Source organism: Acinonyx jubatus, chromosome B2 (assembly GCF_027475565.1).
Source record: "Acinonyx jubatus isolate Ajub_Pintada_27869175 chromosome B2, VMU_Ajub_asm_v1.0, whole genome shotgun sequence".
NCBI classification, from domain to species: domain Eukaryota; kingdom Metazoa; phylum Chordata; class Mammalia; order Carnivora; family Felidae; genus Acinonyx; species Acinonyx jubatus.
Genome location: NC_069385.1, coordinates 105,058,004 through 105,077,369, shown reverse-complemented (window position 1 = coordinate 105,077,369; position 19,366 = coordinate 105,058,004). Strand labels below are relative to the sequence as shown.

The following is a 19,366-nucleotide window of genomic DNA, read 5'->3' as shown; positions in this document are numbered from 1 at the left end:
TCTTTTTGATATTAAAATATTCTGACTCATGGGGCGCCTGGGTGGCTCAGTCGGTTGAGCGTCCAACTTCAGCTCAGGTCACGATCTCACGGTTCATGAGTTCGAGCCCCGCGTCAGGCTCTGGGCTGATGGCTCAGAGCCTGGAGCCTGCTTCTGATTCTGTGTCTCCCTCCCTCTCTGACCCTCCCCCATTCATGCTCTGTCTCTCTCTGTCTCAAAAATAAATAAACATTAAAAAAAAATTAAAAAAAAAATATTCTGACTCAAAAGGGGAAAAAGGCTCATGGCTCATCTGACTCCTCTCCAGCTGCAGCTTATCAGATAAATAGGATAGCGTGTTCTAACTTTCTGTTTTCTTTTGAAATCTTCTAGAAAGGTTGAAAGAATAATTGTACTATGAATATTTTATATTCTTAAGTTTGACGTTAAATTAATTTAAGACTTAAGTTTGATATTAACATTTTTCACATTGTCTTTCTATCTGTATACGTGTATGTAGAACACGTTTTTAACCGAATCAGTTGCAAGTATGTTGTAGATACAATACCTCATCCCTAATCACTTGAGTTTTTTCTTCATGATGGTGATGACAATCTAAGCTTTGATTGTTATAATCAAGAAGTATATCAGCAGTATAGTTAGATTCTTCAGATAGCTTGGTCTTTCAATTAATGCTTTAGGCAGTATGAGCTTTTTATTGCTGAGGATAAGAAAAAAATTTAAGGAAAATTCAGCCCTATATAGCAAATGGCTCTGTTTCTTAGCATTTTATTATTTTCTTTGCTTATTGGAGAAAGAAATTGGTAAAAAAAAAAAAAAATTGACATCAGAAAATTTTCAGTGCTACAGTAAAACATGAAGATAAATTTCCAGAACCAAACAGAACCAAAAGTGGATCAGGAGTCCTTTTGCTACCGTCTGTGAAATTGTTAGCATTCAGCCTCCTAGCTTCTGAATGTGGTGTGCTCTTTGTTTTAGTATTTGATGGGGAGATTAAAAATTGTAATCTTAAGTGAGGAATGGTTCCATACTTTGAGAGCTTGGTTTGATCTGAATGTTTCAGAACCATGAAAATATTTGCCATTCCTGATGCAGCTGCATTTCTTAAGATTTTCCGTTTTAGTAGGGAAAATAGAGTAACTTTACTGAGTGTAAAATTGTATAGAATTTGGTTTTGTTTTTAAAAAAAAAATACAAAACATATTTTTTTAATGTTTATTTTTGAGAGATAGAGACAGAGTGTGAACAGGGGAGGGGCAGAGAGAGAGGGAGACACAGAATCTGAAGCAGGCTCCAGGCTCTGAGCTGTCAACACAGAGCCGTAAGTGGGGCTTGAACTCAGGAACCTGGAGATCATGACCTGAGCCAATGTTGGACACTTAAACTGACTCAGCCACCTAGGTACCCCAAAATACAAAATGTTTTTTAAAAGATTTTTTTGAAAAAGTTTCAACATTGATGTGCTGAATGCTTTAATACCTGTGAATTTGGAGACTATGAGAACAGTGTTAATGGGGCAGTCAAATCTGCCAAGTAAAACTGGGTATGGATGATGATCCAGAACTTGTAATCTAACAGGGGGAAACATCAAGTTACTATAAAACAGAAATGATAGTAATAATTACCTCGTAGGAGACGGGTATTAACATATCAGGTAAATATTATAAGAAGTGCTCAATAAATGTTTGTAACTATTATAGTTTTTAAAGTATGTAGCTGTGATTCAAATAAAGGGGCAGTTCTGTACTGGGTTGTCAAGCAAGATATATTTAAGCCCTTCTTAGGTAAAACTTGTCATTCACATGAAGATTGGGGATTATGACATTCCAGGTAGAATTGCTACCTTAGGAAGAAGATCCATGGAGATAAGCAGCCGCATGGTATTTACAGGTAGTAAGGATCCAGCATGAGTAGATTGTATGAACTATGTTAAAGCACTTTGTAATTTTTAAAGGAGACAGCATCGATAAAGTGGAAAGATAAAAGGCTTAAGAGTCGTATGTGGGTATGATTCTAATTTTGCCTCATTTTAGTTCTTTGGTCTTGGACACATTATTTAACTCCTGAGTTCCTGTTTCTCACTGGGAAAAGATGATGACAACAAACTGTATTATCTGCTGGGGAGATGTTTGTGAAGGATTTAGAATAGTACTGGTACATAAAAGGCATGAAAGTATATCCCTGCTTTTTTTCCCTATATCTCTTTTATATACTTCCTTGTCAATAGCTTTACTTATAAAACATTGATTTGACAAATTTTTTATTTCTTTGTGGATCTGAAAAGCTATATAGAGGTTGCTTGTGATGAAATACTGGTTATAGTTATTTTAAAAATTGACTTCTATTCAGGTATCCTTTTATTAACTAGTCTTGTGCATACTATTTTATTTTCTTTTGTGCTTAGCATAGGTTCTGATACATTGTAGGAATTCAGTAAACATTACGAGTAGATACTGTGTATGCCTTTTGAAGTATAAAAAAATCTCAACATTCCTTTCATTGTGCTGGCAATTAATAGATGAACTCAACAACATAGGCAATCACTTCAACTTATGAGTAAACCATATTTAAATATGGAATTACAAAAATTTTCTTTTTTAAATGGCTCATATTTTGTAGCAATAATAGGGGCCTTTCAGGTGTTTTTATCTAATGTGGTTCTTTGAAAAATAAAAAAAAAAATCTTTGTGAATAATTTTGCCAACTACTTTGGAGAACACTCTGGTGAATTATGCTTAGTGTGACCAGGGAGAAAAAACACAAACTCAAAGTTTCTTTTTATTTTTTTTTAATTTTGTAATTTTTTTTTTTTAACGTTTATTTATTTTTGAGACAGAGAGAGACAGAGCATGAACAGGGGAGGGGCAGAGAGAGAGAGGGAGACACAGAATCTGAAACAGGCTCCAGGCTCTGAGCAGTCAGCACAGAGCCCGATGCGGGGCTCGAACTCACAGACCGCGAGATCATGACCTGAGCCGAAGTCGGACGCTTAACCGACTGAGCCACCCGGGTGCCCCAATGTTTGTTTATTTTTGAGAGAGAGAGAGAGAGAGAGAGAGGGGGGGGGGGGGAGGGGCAGAGACAAAGGGAGACAGAATTGAAAGCAGGCTCCAAGTTCCAAGCTGTGCCCCAGTGCAGGGCTTGAACTCACGAACAGTGAGATCACGACCTGAGCTGAAGTCAGGTTGGATGCTCAACTGACTGAGCCACCCAGGTGTGCCACAAACTCAAAGTTTCTGGTTAAGATATAACTAGGATCCTCAAAGTTAATTGATCTGCTTGGGAGCAGGGGGGCTAATTAATTCTCTATCCACTTTAAATAATTTAAAAGATACTAATACTCATTAAAAAGAAGCAAGCTACATTTTTTTTTTAAAGGCCTAAGATCACCAAAATGATAGAAAGGATTTTCTTTGAAGTGCACCCTGAGCAGAAGAGAATTTCTTTTCAGTAATGTAGATCATTTTCCCTTCATCTATGAAGTGCTAATGACAGAGAACACATTTATGGACTCATTTTTTCAAGCTCACTTTAACTTCCAGAAGTATTTATGAACTATATTTATCTGTAGTAGAAGAGATGAGAAGTTTTCTTATGGTATGCATAAAAACCACTATTACTACTTAAAAATTAACTCTGAGATGTGATGAAAGTGACATTTGAAAAATTTTACTATAAACTCTAGGTTACTTATAAAAGTATGGTCAGTGGTTTTTTTTGTTGTTGTTGTTTTTTGTTTTGGTTCCTTCTATTGTAAAACAGTTTTAAAATCAGATATTATTAATTCCTTAATGAAGTGGGAGAAACAGAGGTGTAACTGTTTCTTATTTGGAGACTCTAGATCCTTCTGCTTGATTGTCATGTCTGTTTTGCACCTCTTTCATGGTGTTGATTGCATGCAATATGCTTCTTTTATTGTTTTGGAGGTTCAGTTGGATTTATTTTTTGTCTTGATGAACAATTTCATAGATCCATAAATGTCAGAGCTCAAGTAACTGTCATAGTTAATCCAGTCCAGCTCTTTTACTTTGTAGTTCAGGACATTGATTCCCAGAGAACTTAGGTCAAATAACAAGGTAATGACAGCTATACTAGAACCCAAGTCTTCTGACTTCTAAACTAGTGTTATTTCTTTTAGACCATGGCATCTTTTTTTTTTTTTTTAACTATATAAAAAAGTTTATTTGGACTTGTTTTGACATGATTTGATGTAGTTAAGTTGTATCTATCTAGACTACTTCTCAGGAGTCTCTTGTCAGCAACAACTATCTCCTTAGAATCCTTGTATTCCTTGTATTATCAACTCATTGGGAAAACTTTTATCTAGAATGTCTGCTACATCTTTTCCACCTTATTGTATTGTGTTCATGTTTAATTGTGTAACTCTGTTACCATTTCATCTTTGAATTCTTCCACATCTGCTCCACTCCAAACCTATCCTTTATTAATTTTGGGGATATTTGTAGCTTGTACTAAATATTTGCCATCTCATTATGTATTTGTATTTTATTACTAATTGCTTCCTGTTTCCTAAATTCTGTTAGTTCCTTAAGTGTGCATTTAAATTATTAAGAAAAATCTTAGGATTGTTGGTGGTAAAGGGCTGATGGAATGTTGATACCCTTGGCATATTTCCTGGCATTGATGCCGTATGGTTAGGCCTATTGTTCATATATGTGTGTGTGTGTGTGTGTGTGTGTGTGTGTGTGTGTGTGTGTGTGTGTGTGTATGTAAATAACGGGCCTAGCATAAGCACTATGCTGGGTGCTGGGGAGAGAGCATTTAACAAACTCAGTGCCCATTTATCTTTAGCCTACAGACTACAGGGAGTACACACAAGAAAATAAATCATTATGATTGAAAAGGAAACAGATTTGTTAGTAACAGGTAGGTTGTAGAAGTAAACAGTGTTAAGTATATAAGCACAAGGGAAGATTACCTAATCCAGAAAGCTGTTTTGGAAGAAGTTTTTTCTAAGTTGAGACCTGAAGATGAGTTGAAGACAGCGAAAGGTGGACTTTGTGGATGAAAGTGAAGTGTCCTTGGCAAAAGAAACCGTATATTTAGGGATGCATGGGTGGCTCAGTCGGTTAAGTGTCTGACTTTGGCCCAGGTCATGATCTCTTGGTTCGTGGGTTTCAGCCCCATGTTGGGATCTGTGCTGACAGTTCAGAGCCTGGAGCCTGCTTTGAATTCTGTGTTTCCCTCTCTCTCTGCCCCTCATCCCCCACCCTCTGCCCCCAAATAAATAGACATTAATTTTTTTAAAAGAAGCAGTGTATTTAAGTCTCAAAAGGAATAGGGCTTGTCATTTTCAAGCAATTAGAAATCAGTATAATTAGATCATTGAGTGCAAGATTGAGAATCACCTAGGAGATCTTAAAGTACAGTTTCTGATTCAGCCTGCTGGGGCTGTCATAACAAAATATCCCCAACTAGATGGCTTAAACAACAGAAGCAATATTATTTTCTTACAGTTCCAGAGGCTAGAAGTCTAAAATCAAGGTGCTGTCAGAGTTGGATTCTGGTGAGGCCTCTTTTCCAGACTTGCAAGTCTTGCCTTTTTGCCCCGACCCCGCATCCTCACACAGCCTCCTGTATATGTGTGCGCACGTACACACATGCACAATTAAGTGTGTGTGGGGATTAGGGCTCCATTTTTATGTTAGTTGACTATAATTACCTCCCTAAAGGTCCTGCCTCTCAGTACAGTCAAGGACACAATTCAGTCCAGAACAGGTAGGTATGAGGTGGAGCCTGCATTTCTAAGAAGCTTTGAAGTGATACTGTTGCTGCTGGTCTGAGGAACATAGAGGATTTGACTAGCAGGAAGTAATCCTTTTATCGGTGATACCTGGTCATCTATCCATAGGTACTTTAATGATTAAATTTTAAAGATGGGAGTGAGTCTGAGTTCTCAATTCTTAGAGTTTGAAAGAAGTTGAGAACCTCAAACTGCATGGTTATAAGTTAACATTATTTGTCTAAATAAATGAAGTTCGTTTGAAAAGTTAAAGTAAAATTACTGTTATCTTTACCTGTGTGAATTTGATTTTTATCTGTTGGAAAGTAGAGCTGTTAAAGAAGATAAGATACATTTTGGATTTATTCATTTTGTGTCTTTTTAACACAGACACTTTTAAATTAGCGCATTTTGAGTATTCCTAGACTTCGATCAGGAAGTCGTCTGAAAATTACTGTCTTGGAGGATAGCTTAGCTATGATAAAATTTGTTTTGCTGACAGTGTCTTTTATTGTATGTGTTTTTAGTCTCACAATTGGCATTGGCTGTTTTACTTTTGTCTAGTTGGGGATCACACATATACATAGATTTCATGGCTAGGAGCCTTGTTACCTTATTTGTAGTTGGTTTGAATTTATTTTGGCATGAGTAGGTTGTAGTGTGGGGGCAAGGTGAAAAGCCAGCCAGAACTGATTGTGGTTAGCTGCTTAGAATGCTTACATATTCTGATTTTTATTCATACATATACAAACTCATACATACATATGGCAGTAAATACACTGTGTAAATAAAAGTGCTGTTATTTGTTTTAATGATCTTTCTCAACCTAATTTTGTTACTAATTTACTTCCTTTAGAGACCAAGAAGCGTCAGTGTAAAGTTCTCTTTGAGTACCTTCCACAAAATGAGGATGAACTGGAGCTGAAAGTGGGAGATATTATTGATATTAATGAAGAGGTAAGGAAAACCTATGTTAGAGACGAACCAGCAATTGTAATTGATGCTCTAGGTATTAGAAAACTGACTTGTAAGAATATTAAGTTTTCATTAGAACTTTTTTACGAGTTCCATTGCTTTTTATACACATTTTAACATACAGGTTTTAAAATGGTTCTTTAATGACTTATGTAAGGTTGTCTTATCCTTTGGAATAAAGCTTTATTCATTCTTTTTTTTTTTTTCAATATATGAAATTTATTGTCAAATTGGTTTCCATACAACACCCATTGCTCATCCCAAAAGGTGCCTTCCTCAGTACCCATCACCCACCCTCCCGTCCCATCAACCAAGCTTTATTCATTCTTACTACACCTGGTCTTGTGTACTTACTGTATTTGTATGTATTGACTTCAGGAATAAAAAATTTTTAAGCTAAAGATTAATGTAATGTAAGTAGCTGAGAATAAAAATAAACATTTTCTTTGATTCTGAATTCACTTTAGGCACAAAGCAATAAAATAGAATCAATTTTACCTTCTGCATAGCAGAGGGATACAAAAGTAGAATCTCTTTAAAAGGTTTGCCTTATTTGAATTATCATATTCAGATGTTAACCAAGGGATATTAAAGGAATTAAAGGAATATTAAAGGAATATTAAAAGTTTTATTTGGCAGCTGAAGATCCCATTTTCAAAGTGTATCTTTTGATATCATGTATAGTCATGTATATCATGTATAAGTATTGATTTTATATCATAACATCATGTAATTTATCCCTTAATGTTTATATTAAATTCCAATGTATTTATACAAAAGACAATTCTGTTTTATTTCTATCAGGTGGCAATAATAATTTTTATTGAACCTATGTGTCTGAAGCATTATGCTAAGTGTTTCACATTTATTATTTTCTTTAAATTTCTTAACAGCCTGAGGAGATAGGAATTTTTATTTCTACTTTATATATGAAGAGTTTGAGTCATAGAAGATAAGTGATTAACTGTTCTAGTTACTGTTGATGCATATCATGCTATCCCGAAGTTTGTAGCAAAGAACAACTGTTTTATTAGGTCATAGATATTATGTGAGTCAAGAATTCATATAGGGCACAGCTGGGATGGCTTGTCTGTGTTCCATGATGTGTGGGGGCTTCAAGTCGAACGACTCAAAGTTTAGGTGCTGGTAGAATGTTAGGAAGGCTTCTTTACTAATGTGATTGGTACCTAGAAGACTTGAAGACTGCCTCTGGAGAGCCATTATGTAGCTTCTCCATTTGGCTTGGCTTTCTCACTGTATTGGGGCCTTAGGATACTTGGACTTATTGCATGGCATTTCAGGGCTCTGAGTGTAAGTATTTCAGTGAACATGTTGAATTTTAAGCTAAAGATTGATGTAATCAAAGTAGCTAAGAATAAAAATAAACATTTTAGAATGCCTACATGTTTTGATTTTTATTCATACATACAAATTCTATGGCAGTAAATACAGTGTGTAAATTAAAAGTGCTGTTACTTGTTTTAATGATCTTTCTTAACCTAATTTTGTTACTATGTTACTTCCTTTAGAGACCTTTTATAATCAGACCTTGGAAGTGGTAGTGTTACTTTCACCCTATTCTTTTGGCTACAAACATGTCAGAAGTCAGCAAGATTGAAGGCGGTGGGGACAAAGACCACCACTTCTTGGTGGAGGGGTGTCCCGATTACCTGGTTGATGAGCATGCAGGCTAGGAGATCTTGTTTCAGCTATTTTTGCCCATGCCCATACACACGGCATGCAGCAGAGCAGAATCTTACTATTCTTCATTGCTGTGCTATCCTGCCTTTTGAGAATTCCTTAATTTATGGGAATTATAAGGTTATTTACCGTAACTACTCCCTTGCTGCCAATTTGTGATTGCAGGTGTAGATAATACGTTTTCTGATGCTTCTCTCTTAGTTGCCATTTGGTCTATATATCTCCATCACCATGGTTTGAAGAACTCTCAAAACTTTGGAGTCTCTTTAAATCTGCTAAAAAAATTCTGAACTCTTCACTCGTAACCGCCTTCCATTTCTTCCTCAGACAGCTTGTATTCTAGCCATCTTGTATCTCAGCTGTATATAGTCTAGAAATAAGTCCTTTATTTTTATGTCACTGTATTTTTCATTTGCTTTGTACCTAGAAAACTCTTACTCAGCCTTTAATGTCTAGCTCTTTTGTCATTTCATTTTAGGGGAGCCTTTTAAAAACTATTTTAAGCCTTTCTCTTGTGCTTTTTCAGCATTTTGTTCATAGCTTTGTTACAGCACGCATTGTATTGTAACTACCTGCTTAGTGTTTGTTTTCTTTAGGTTATTTCACTCAAGGGCAGGGATTTCTCAAACGCAAATATCAGTCTTTCCCTAGTAGTTAACACCAAGGTGTTATACTAGTGAGTGCCTGCTGGATGAATACCTTATTAAAGTTTGCTTTGTAATTCTGAGGTGAAAAACACTTAAAACATATTTTAAACAGAATAAAGAGCCTTTTCTACCTATGATATTTCATGTAGTGCTGTTAAGTGAATTTTTAGAATGAATAGTTTACTCTTAAATTTTTTTTTAGAAGTTCTACATCTTAAAGCAGTTATTAAATATTATTAAATAACTTCATGAAACAGAGTAACCTTGTGATTAGTGAATGTAAATATTTTTCTAAAGAGTTTGGTTCCGGAAGATATTTCTGGTTGAGGTGGGGGGGAATGTTTTGAAGAGTCTAGTATCTGGATTTTAAAAATAAGTGATTCTTTTCTTACTTGGGTTAAGAGTCACTTCAAAGGGAAATTATATTCATCAAGCTTTTTCCAAATAAAAAATCTTCATGTACTTAAATAATATATGAAATAGATTATAAATAGTGAAATGATTACAAATTGAGACTTAGTTGGGTTTAAAAGAAGTGACATTCCAGGAGAGAGCTATCTACTTCCTGCTATTAATACCTTATTCTTGGTTATCTGATATTTTCATAACAATTATTTATGTCCTACATTGCACTTGATTACAAATTCTCGTTGTAAATGTTGTAAAATACTACCGATATGACTAATCCTATATATGATCAGTCTAATCCATTTAGATTTAATTTACTAAAAATATATTTTCCCCATTGTATTTCCTTAACAGATTTAAAGGGATTATTTTGCGTCATTAACTTTGTGCTCACTTATGTGGCTTAATTTTCCCACAGTGGGAAATTTTTATCATTTTTGAGTTGTGAACTCTTTCAGGTAGAAGAAGGATGGTGGAGTGGAACCCTGAACAACAAGTTGGGACTGTTTCCCTCAAATTTTGTGAAAGAATTAGAGGTAACAGATGATGGTGAAACTCATGAAGCCCTGGAGGATTCAGGTAGATTGTTTAAAAATTTTGAATAGATTTAAATAAAATTATATATGATCTAGTGTTTATTCTGTATTATTTGAAACTCTGTTCTTGTGTTGAACTCTGAGCTTCAGTTTTTCTACTTTTATGAAGCAGCTTATGACAGGGACTTAAAATGAACTAAATTCCTAGGCAAATACTTTCATATTTTTCCTTCTCTGATGTTTGTTTCAACCCAAACTAAATGTTTAGTACCCTGATTATGAATTGATAGTCCTTATGTTTTCTGATTTCTTCCCACTTAAGATGTACTGATACAGTGTTTTGAGTTTGCAAATGGCCTGTCTACTTCAGAGATTCTAGGAATTGAAAAAAAAACTTGCTTTTGTGTTTTTCCATATTGAGATAATTACATTTTTTTGTGCAGCCAGAATGTCATTTAATTATTTTGTGATTGCCGTCATTTATAGACTCACCTGCAAATTTATCTTAAATTTGCTCACCATGTAAAACTATGATCAAGAGCATTTTATCCCAAGCTAAATTTAAATTATTTTTATTATTTTTATTTTTAAGAATTGCTGTGGAATTAGTTTTGTTTTTTTTTTTAAGAGAAATTAAATTCCTAAGTGGTAATGCAGGGATAAGTAGCTCTTTTTCTGTATGGAACAGTATATGTAGTGAGGTTTAATATACTTATCAAAATCAAGACATTAAATATTGACAGTATTCAATTTGACAATATCATTTAATCCATAGTTCATATACAGATTTAATTCTAGTAATGCTTTATATAACTATTTTTTTCTCCTATTTCTGGAAAAGCATGGAGGGAATTTGTTTCTCAAGTTTCTTTCTTGAGAATTGTTTCCCAGCTTTTCTCTACTTTTTTCTTGACGATTTTGAGAGTTTAAGCTGGATATTTTATATAGTAGATCCCAGTTTGGGCTTTTCTCCGGATTCCTCATCATTAGTTTTAGGGTGTATTTTATTGACAGAATTACAAAATGATGCTATCTCATTGCATTGTATCAGAAGGCACATGATGTCTGTGTGCTTTATTTTTGGTGATGTGAAATTTGATTCCTTGGTTCAAATTGTGTTGCCAGTAAATGTACTTTTTTTTCCTTTATAATTGGTAAGTGTCTTGTGGGGAGATACTTGGAGACTTTGTAAATATCCTGTTTCCTCATCAAACTTCTCCCAACAGTTTAAGCATCCATGGATAAATTTTGCCTGAATTAGTTACTACTTCGATAGTTGCAAAATGATGATTTTCTAACTCCACCATTCCATCTTTATTTATTACTTGACATTCTTCTCTAAAGAACTTTTATTTCTGCTCAGTTTTAATAGGAGTGCCTGGGTGCCTCCATCAGTTAGACATCGGACTTTGGCTCAGGTCATGATCTCGCGGTCCATGAGTTCAAGCCCCACGTTGGGCTCTGTGCTGACAGCTCAGAGCCTGGAGCCTGCTTTGGATTCTGTGTCTCCCTCTCTCTCTTTGCAGCTTCCCCGCTTGTACTCTTGTCTCTCTCTCTTTCTCAAAAATAAACATTAAAATTTTTTCAAAAAAATCAGTAGTAGTTTTAACTCTAATCTTACTTTTAGAATAAAATATATGACCTTAGGAAGTGGTAGAGGCCAGTTTAATCAGTGAATGTTTCTTAAGCTTCTTGTGTGCTAAGTGCTAGTTTGGTTTTGTGAGGGCACAGAATCCCCTCTGCAGTCCAGAAGCTTAAGGTCCAGGCCTCTGGGCGATGAGACAAGATATGAACTCAAATTTTAGTACATTTTAGTCTGGAGTAAAATGATCTGAGTATAAGAGGTACTAGTGAAATATAGTTCTAAACGGAATATATTGTTTGTCACTTACTTTGTAGGTTTTCATCTTCTCAGAAATGTTCCAGGAAATATTAGAAATAAAATATGCAGCTTGGGGGTGCCTGGGTAGCTCATTTGATTAAAGGTTTGACTCTTGATTTCAGCTCAGGTCATGACATTGAGCCCAGTGTTGTGCCCTGAGCCAGGCTTTGCCCTGGGGGTGGAGCCTGCTTAAAATTTTCTTCCTCCCTCCTCCTCTCTCTGCCCCTCTCCTGCTTGTGTGCTGTCTTAAAACAACAACAAAAGCAAATATAATATGTAGCTCTGACTGCAACTTTTTTAGAAGATGTTATGTCCTAAACGTCTGTGTTTTTCCTTCTAATCATTCTTGCCCTTGTTTTCCTCTATGTAGACTTTTTTTTTTTTTGAAAAATGGTTGTAAAAAACATATGGAACTTATCATTTTGATCATTTTTTAGCATAAAGTTCATTTGTTGAATAATATTCTGTTGTATGTATGTACTGCATTTTGTGTAGCTGTTCATCCATTCATGGATGTGTGAATTGTTTCCACCTCTTGGCAGTTGTGAATAATGCTGCTAAAACATGGGCATACAGATATTTGAGACCTGTTTTCAATTCAGATACATACCCAGAAGTGGGATTGCTGGATTATATATAGTTCTTTCTTTAATCTCTTAAAGAAGTGCTAAATATAATTTTCTATAGTGTTTGCCCCATTTTACACTTTCACCAACAGTGTAAAGGGTTCTAATCTGTCCGTATCCTTAGCAACACTTTCTGTTTTTTGATATTAGCTATCCTAACGGGTATGAGATGTTATCTCATTGTGAGTTTGATTTGCTTTTCTCTGATGATTACTGATGTTGAGTATCTTTATATGCTTGCCGACCATTGTGTATCATCTTTGGAGAAGTATCTGTTCAAGTTCCTTGTGCGTTTTTTGTTTTTTTTTTTAATTTTTTTTTTTTTTTAACGTTTATTTATTTTTGAGACAGAGAAAGAGCATGAACGGGGGAGGGTCAGAGAGAGAGGGAGACACAGAATCTGAAACAGGCTCCAGGCTCTGAGCGGTCAGCACAGAGCCCGACGCGGGGCTCGAACTCACAGACTGTGAGATCGTGACCTGAGCCGAAGTCAGCCGCTTAACCGACTGAGCCACCCAGGCGCCCCCCTTGTCTGTTTTTTAATCAGGTTATTATTATTATTTTTTATAGTTGTAGGAATTCTTTATTATGGACATTAATTCTTTATCAGATATATGATGTACAGTTATTTTCTCCCATTCTGTTGACTATTTTCTTTGTTGTAGAAAAGTTTTTACGTTTAATGTAGGTAGTCTATTTTTTCTTTTGTTGCTTGTGCTTTTGGTATCATATTTAAGAAGTCATTGCCAAATCCAGTGTTATGAAACTTTCCCCCTGTATTTTCTTCTAGGAATTTTATAGGTTTTGGTTTTACGTTTAGGTCATTAATTCATTTTGAGTAAATTTTTGTGTATGGTTTTCAGACAAAGGTCCAACTTCATTCTTTTGTATGTGGGTATCTAATTTTCCTAGCAGTATTTGTTGAAGATGTTACTGGACAGAGGATCCGTTCAAACTCTGCTTTGGTTGATCACTGCTCGAAAATTAATACTCAGGAGACAAGTGATGGTGGGAAAGGAAAGGTTGCTTTTTCAGGAAGTTGGCAACCTGGGAAGATGGTGGTGGATTAATGTCTCAAAGACCATCTTCCCCATCCAGGCAAAGCTGGACAGTTTTAAAGGGGAAGGCATGGAAAAAAGTGAGGGGCGGGGGTGCAACCTGCAGGAGAAGCAGGTGCCCAGGCAGTATAGTCATATGTGGACATGACCCTGAACAGACTTGCTGGCAGCAGCAGCAGTTGTTTTTGAATGTAGTTAAGCCTTATATTCTGGTCCCTTCACTCCTCAAGGTCAGTGGTCTGCAAATCTCAAAGTAAGTTAGTTCTACTGCAAATCAAAGGACTTAGGTTAGCAAGCAAGGAGTGCAAAACTTGAAGCAATTAACCTTTAACACTGGTTGAAGTTGAAGTACATTTGACTAGTCTATGCACACTTTTATCATGGCACCCACGACTGTTGTACATGTTTATGACTTTCATCTCCAGCAGGCTGTCAGCTATTTATTTTGTTTTTCTTTTTTTTCTTTTTTTATTATTTTTTTTATTATTATTATTTAAAAAAATTTTTTTTTAACGTTTATTTTTGAGACAGAGAGAGACAGAGCATGAACGGGGTAGTGGCAGAGAGAGAGGGAGACACAGAATTGGAAGCAGGCTCCAGGCTCTGAGCCATCAGCCCAGAGCCCGACTCGGGGCTCGAACTCACGGACCGTGAGATCGTGACCTGAGCTGAAGTCGGACGCTTAACCGACTGAGCCACCCAGGCGCCCCAAGCTGTCAGCTATTTATAGGCAGCTATTTATGGGCAGAGACTATTAGAAGGGTCCAAAAAGTGAATAGCTTATGAGCTGTTTAATTTTTACTCCAGAGTATTATATTTTATCTCATGTCACTTATGTGCCTTTTTATAGTGCCAGCCCTTTGAGGAAAAATAGTATAAATAAAACTCCATAATTTATATATGGAGCAGGTAGCCCTCATTCCAGTTGATGATGTCATCTGTTTTCCGGAACAGAAGATAATGGTACTGTTTTTTTCTAGGGAAAGTAGATGAATGTCTGCTACAGTTGGTTAGCCTACTTGCATAGAGCGCTGTGCTTTTAAAATCAGGGGTTGATCAGTCAGCATTTGAGGGTGATTATTGCCTCTAGGCAAGAGTATTGCTTTCTTCATGTTTCTTGGTTCACTTTTGAGAAGCACATGAAAGCTGTACACTCTCTGGAAAGTATACATATAATGATATGAATAAAATTTTACCTATTCATGTGGTACATAGTTCACATATACACACATATGTATACACACACACACACACACACACACATATATATGACTAGATGATATATTCTCTTGGTTCAAAAATTAGTATATAAGGGCATCTGGGTGACTCAGCCAGTTGAGTGTCTGTCTTCAGCTCAGGTCATGATCTCATGGTTCGTGAGTTCAGGCCCCACATTGGGCTCTTCTGCTCTCAGTGCAGGTCCTGCTTTGGATCCTCTGTCCCCCTCTTCTCTCTGCTCCTCCCTGTGCACTCTCTCTCTCTCAAAAATAGAAAAAAATATCAAAAATTAGTACATAAAAATGTACATTATAATATAAAAACCTTTTTCTTTTAAAAATTTTTATTTTTGAGAGAGAGTATGCATGCATAAGTGGGTTGGGACAGAGAGGGGGCTGGGGACAGAGGATCCGAAGCAGGCTTTGTGCTGACAGCAGAGAGCCCAGTGTGGGGCTTGAACCCATGAACCGCGAGATAATGACCTGAGCTGAAGTTGGATGCTTCACTGAATGAACCACCCACACTCCCCTATATGTTCTTTAAAAAAAAAAAAAAAAAAAGTGCATTATAATACTTGTCTCCATCCACCCGGTTTTTCTCATCTGCTCCGTATAGCAAGCATTTGTACTTTCTTGGTATCCTCCCAGTGTGTGTTTATGCAGGTACACAGGAAAACATGTATTTGTCTATTCCCCTCTTTCTTAAATAAACTGTAGCATAATATGTTTTTCAGAATATGCTGCAGTGAAAACAACCTAAAAATCATGGAGGCTTAAAGACATAGTTATGTAGGGACTTAAACTGATGGAGTCTGCTCTTTGACATATGGCTTAATGCCTTTTTCCTTATGGGAAAAAGGAGCATGGCTTTTAAAGCTTCTGCTCCAAATTTACACATATTGCTTCCACTAATACTGTATTGGACAGCCATGGTCATGTCTAAGTCAAACAGAGCAGGGATATATAAATTTTTCTACAAGCTGAGACGCCAAATGTAAATAAGAATACAATCCGCCACATATGCTATCATTGATTATCTTTTTAGAATCCCTTATTTAATACTCATTGCCTTTTGGGGTGCCTGAGTGACTCGGTCGGTTAAGCGTCCAACTCTTGATTTCGGCTCAGGTCATGATCTCACCGTTTGTGGGTTCGAGCTTCGCATTGGACTCTGCATTGACAGTGTGAAGCCTGCTTGGGATTCTGTCTCTCTCTCTCTCTCTCTCTCTCTCTCTCTCTCTCTCTCTCTCTGTCTCTGTCTCTGTCTCTGTCTGTCTCTCTCAAAAAGTAAATAAACTAAAAACAAAGACTCATCGGGCTTTTAAAGGTGTTGAAGTGTACTTTTTAGCTTTGTACACGTAATAAAAAATTAATGAAAAGAACACTAACTTTATGGGTATTTAGTACGAAATGGTGATGGCCAGTAGCCTTGTGAAAGGTGCAAATTTCCATTTTTAGGTTGCCTCCCATTTCTAAGTGTTCTTTGGATGTATTTTTTCTCCTTAACTTTGCAATGAACTTTTTAAGATTCTAAATTTCTCTAAGGCTGTACTCTAAACTGTATGAATTGAAGCAACAAATAATTGAATCCTTTAAAAACTTGTCTTTTGGTCAATGTCTGTCTAGTGTCCTTTATTTAATCAGTACCTCATTTAAGCATGTCCTCATTTTTCAGATTATGTGTATAGAGAAAACTTGGCATAGTACCCGGCAAGTTTTGAAGCATAATGGATGTTAGTACTTTTCTTACCACACTGTTTTATTTTTACTTCTTTACCTCATTCTTTCCTTTAATTTGCCTGTTTAAAAAAATGTGGAGTCCGTGGGACACCTGGGTGGGATCAGGCGGTTGAGCGTCCGACTTTGGCTCAGGTCATGATCTCACGACTTGTAAGTTCGAGCCCCACATCAGGCTGTGTGCTGACAGCTCAGAGCCTGGAGCCTGCTTTGGATTCTGTGTCTCCCTCTCTCTCTGACCCTCCCCCGCTCATGCGCGCTCTGTCTCTTTCAAAAATAAATAAACATTCAAAAAAAATTTTTTAAATGTGGAGTCAATTGTATTTGAATAGTGACCTGATAAAGTTGTGTTAAGCAGAGCAGTTTTTATTGCTAGGAGTTGGAGTGCGGTGGGGTTGGGACACTGAAATCTGTTTCAGTGCAGATGTTGATTACATTGAAAGATAGAAAATCAATGAGATAGGAAGATATAGAAGAGTCATAGAAAACAGATATTTTATGTTACACTTATTTGAGAATACTTGGTATTCTAAAGTCAGGACTTATGTTTTAAGGATGTGTAAAAACCATTAGAGAACAAACAAATACTGAAAACATCTGGCTTAAATTTAGTGGTACAGTTGTTACTTAACACTATCCCCTGAATTACTTCTTATGTGTGTTATTGTTTCTTATGTTTCATAGGTAACTGGATTTTCTGATATTTATTTTTAACATTAAAATTTGTTACAAATTAAAGCTTATGGTGAAATGATGTGTATGATGCCATGGAAACTCAGCCCTTAAAATATGTGCCAAAGTTTACGTCCATATAGGGCCACCAGCAAAAGATGGACAATTTAAATTTTTATTATATTTTATATTTTGTATTTATAATTTTTTATAAGTACTTTGGGTACTTTCTTGCACTATTCAGCCTTGTTTGAATTTTAGTAACTTTGCAGAATTTTATCTGCTAAAAATGTACTTCCTTGCTTGCTTAACCCCTTTAAAATAACATCACATTCTAAATGTGGAGCTTTGTGATTATGGGGTGGGAAGTCAGTGGTTGAAGTACACTATAATTCCATTTTTTAAAAAACTCTAACTTTTAGGGCAGAAAGTTTTTGCATATTGATTTGAATGCCAAGGAGTGTGTGCTTTATAAGGACTTTAGAAACCTCTAGTGATAAAAGAATATAGTTCTTTTAAGTTCTGATTTAAGAGTTCCATCTTATGCATTATGATTAGAAGAATTGATCCACTATTCCTATGTCCTAACGAAATGTAATGTACTCTGTAATTGGTATTATTACAGTCTTTTTATTGTTTTACTTATTTGGTATGTATGCTGTGTTTATAGTAGCTGTTATAAGAATTATAGTTGACTCTACATTACAAAATGTTATTTTTTGCTTATAGTATTGAAAAGCCATATCCAGCACATTTGATTAGTTTATGTGGTTTCTCCTTATACCCCTTTACATTTAGTAAAGCTGTTCTCTTTAATAAACTAAAATATATGGGATGGTCTTCTTGGTTTGGCCAGTTGAACTCCAGCTATTAATGTTAAGATAATCCTGACTCAAGACAGTGTAGGCAGGTCATGGGCACTTTATTTTTATGTCCTCAGTTTTCATTGAAGAACTGTAGAATAAAAGATATAAGAAAGTCACTGTTACATTTTTTATAGGAATGTGGTTAAGTTTATAATCTATTCTATTACTTGGTGATTTCTTTATAAAGTCTCAAGATAAGTGTCTTCTGATAATCAATTTCAGGAAAAGCTTTGCTTCTCTATGGAAGTGTTATGTTTCCATTTTTATAAAATGAAATGACTCCTTTTTCATTTTATCAAATATACTTAACCATTTTTGTTAGGTGTCCTTTGTAATCTTTTACATTCCACTTAATTTGCTAAGTAGGACTTAATTTCAATATCCCCCCTTATTCTATAAAGCCAGTGACTATAGCTTCTGGTATTTTCTACTGTGTGTGAGTCTGCTCCCTGCCCTAAGCCTATAAAAATCTCCCTTTAGATGTCTAATAGGCATCTCAAACTTAAGTTGGTCAAAGTGATCATCTCTTCTTTTCCTTGCACCTAAATTTGATCTATACTGTCTTCTTCATCTGAATTAATGGCAACTCCATTTTTCTTTTATTTAAACCAAAGAGCTGGATTCATCTTTAACTCTTTTAATCTCACATTCATTAGCTGATTTTGTCACCTGCTAAATACTGCTCCTACTCTGGTATGTTATTTTTTGCTGTACAATTGCAGTAGGCTGTTACTTGCTGTTACCTGCCTCCTGAATGTTAATGTGCTCACCCTCTAGTAGGTACATATTTTACTTAAAGTAAAGCCAGAGTCTTTTTAAATTGGCTACAAATGTGACTGGGCATCTACATATGCCTCCCCCTACCTCTCTTTGTCTCCTATTTAACTCGCCCCTTTGTTCATGTTGGTCTCCTTACAGTTTTAAAGATGTAAGGAACATTCCTGTTGCACAGCCTTTGCAGAAGCTTTGGAGTTAGATGAGATCACCTAGAGAGACTGTCTAGAGTGAAGAAAAGAGCCTTGGATCGAATCCTATATAGCAACATTCATGGTATTAGCTGAGATAGAATTACTAAAAAGAAGACCAAGAAGGCACAGAGAGAGAGAGAGAGAGAGAGAGCCAGGAGGAAACCCATGAGTGTGCAGTAGTCAAGGGGAGAGTTTTTCAGGGAGGACATAGGCAGTATTGTCTGATGCTGCTTGTGAGGTTAAGTAAGATAAGTAAGATAAATAAAATGTAATCTTGGATTTAGGGACAAAGAGATCATTCATGACCTGCCTAAGGGCAGTAAAGACAGA

The 19,366-nt window shown here is 35.9% G+C and overlaps 1 protein-coding gene across 1 annotated transcript in view; it reads left to right on the top strand.

Annotated features, from left to right (window-relative positions):
* Window positions 1-19,366, top strand: part of CD2AP (CD2 associated protein) — a 136,854-nt gene that overhangs the window by 57,638 nt on the left and 59,850 nt on the right. Inside the window, exons 4-5 of the mRNA XM_027057604.2 lie at window positions 6,600-6,700; window positions 9,933-10,053. Coding sequence (XP_026913405.2) covers window positions 6,600-6,700; window positions 9,933-10,053 — 222 coding nt within the window. The remainder of the gene's footprint in view (window positions 1-6,599; window positions 6,701-9,932; window positions 10,054-19,366) is intronic.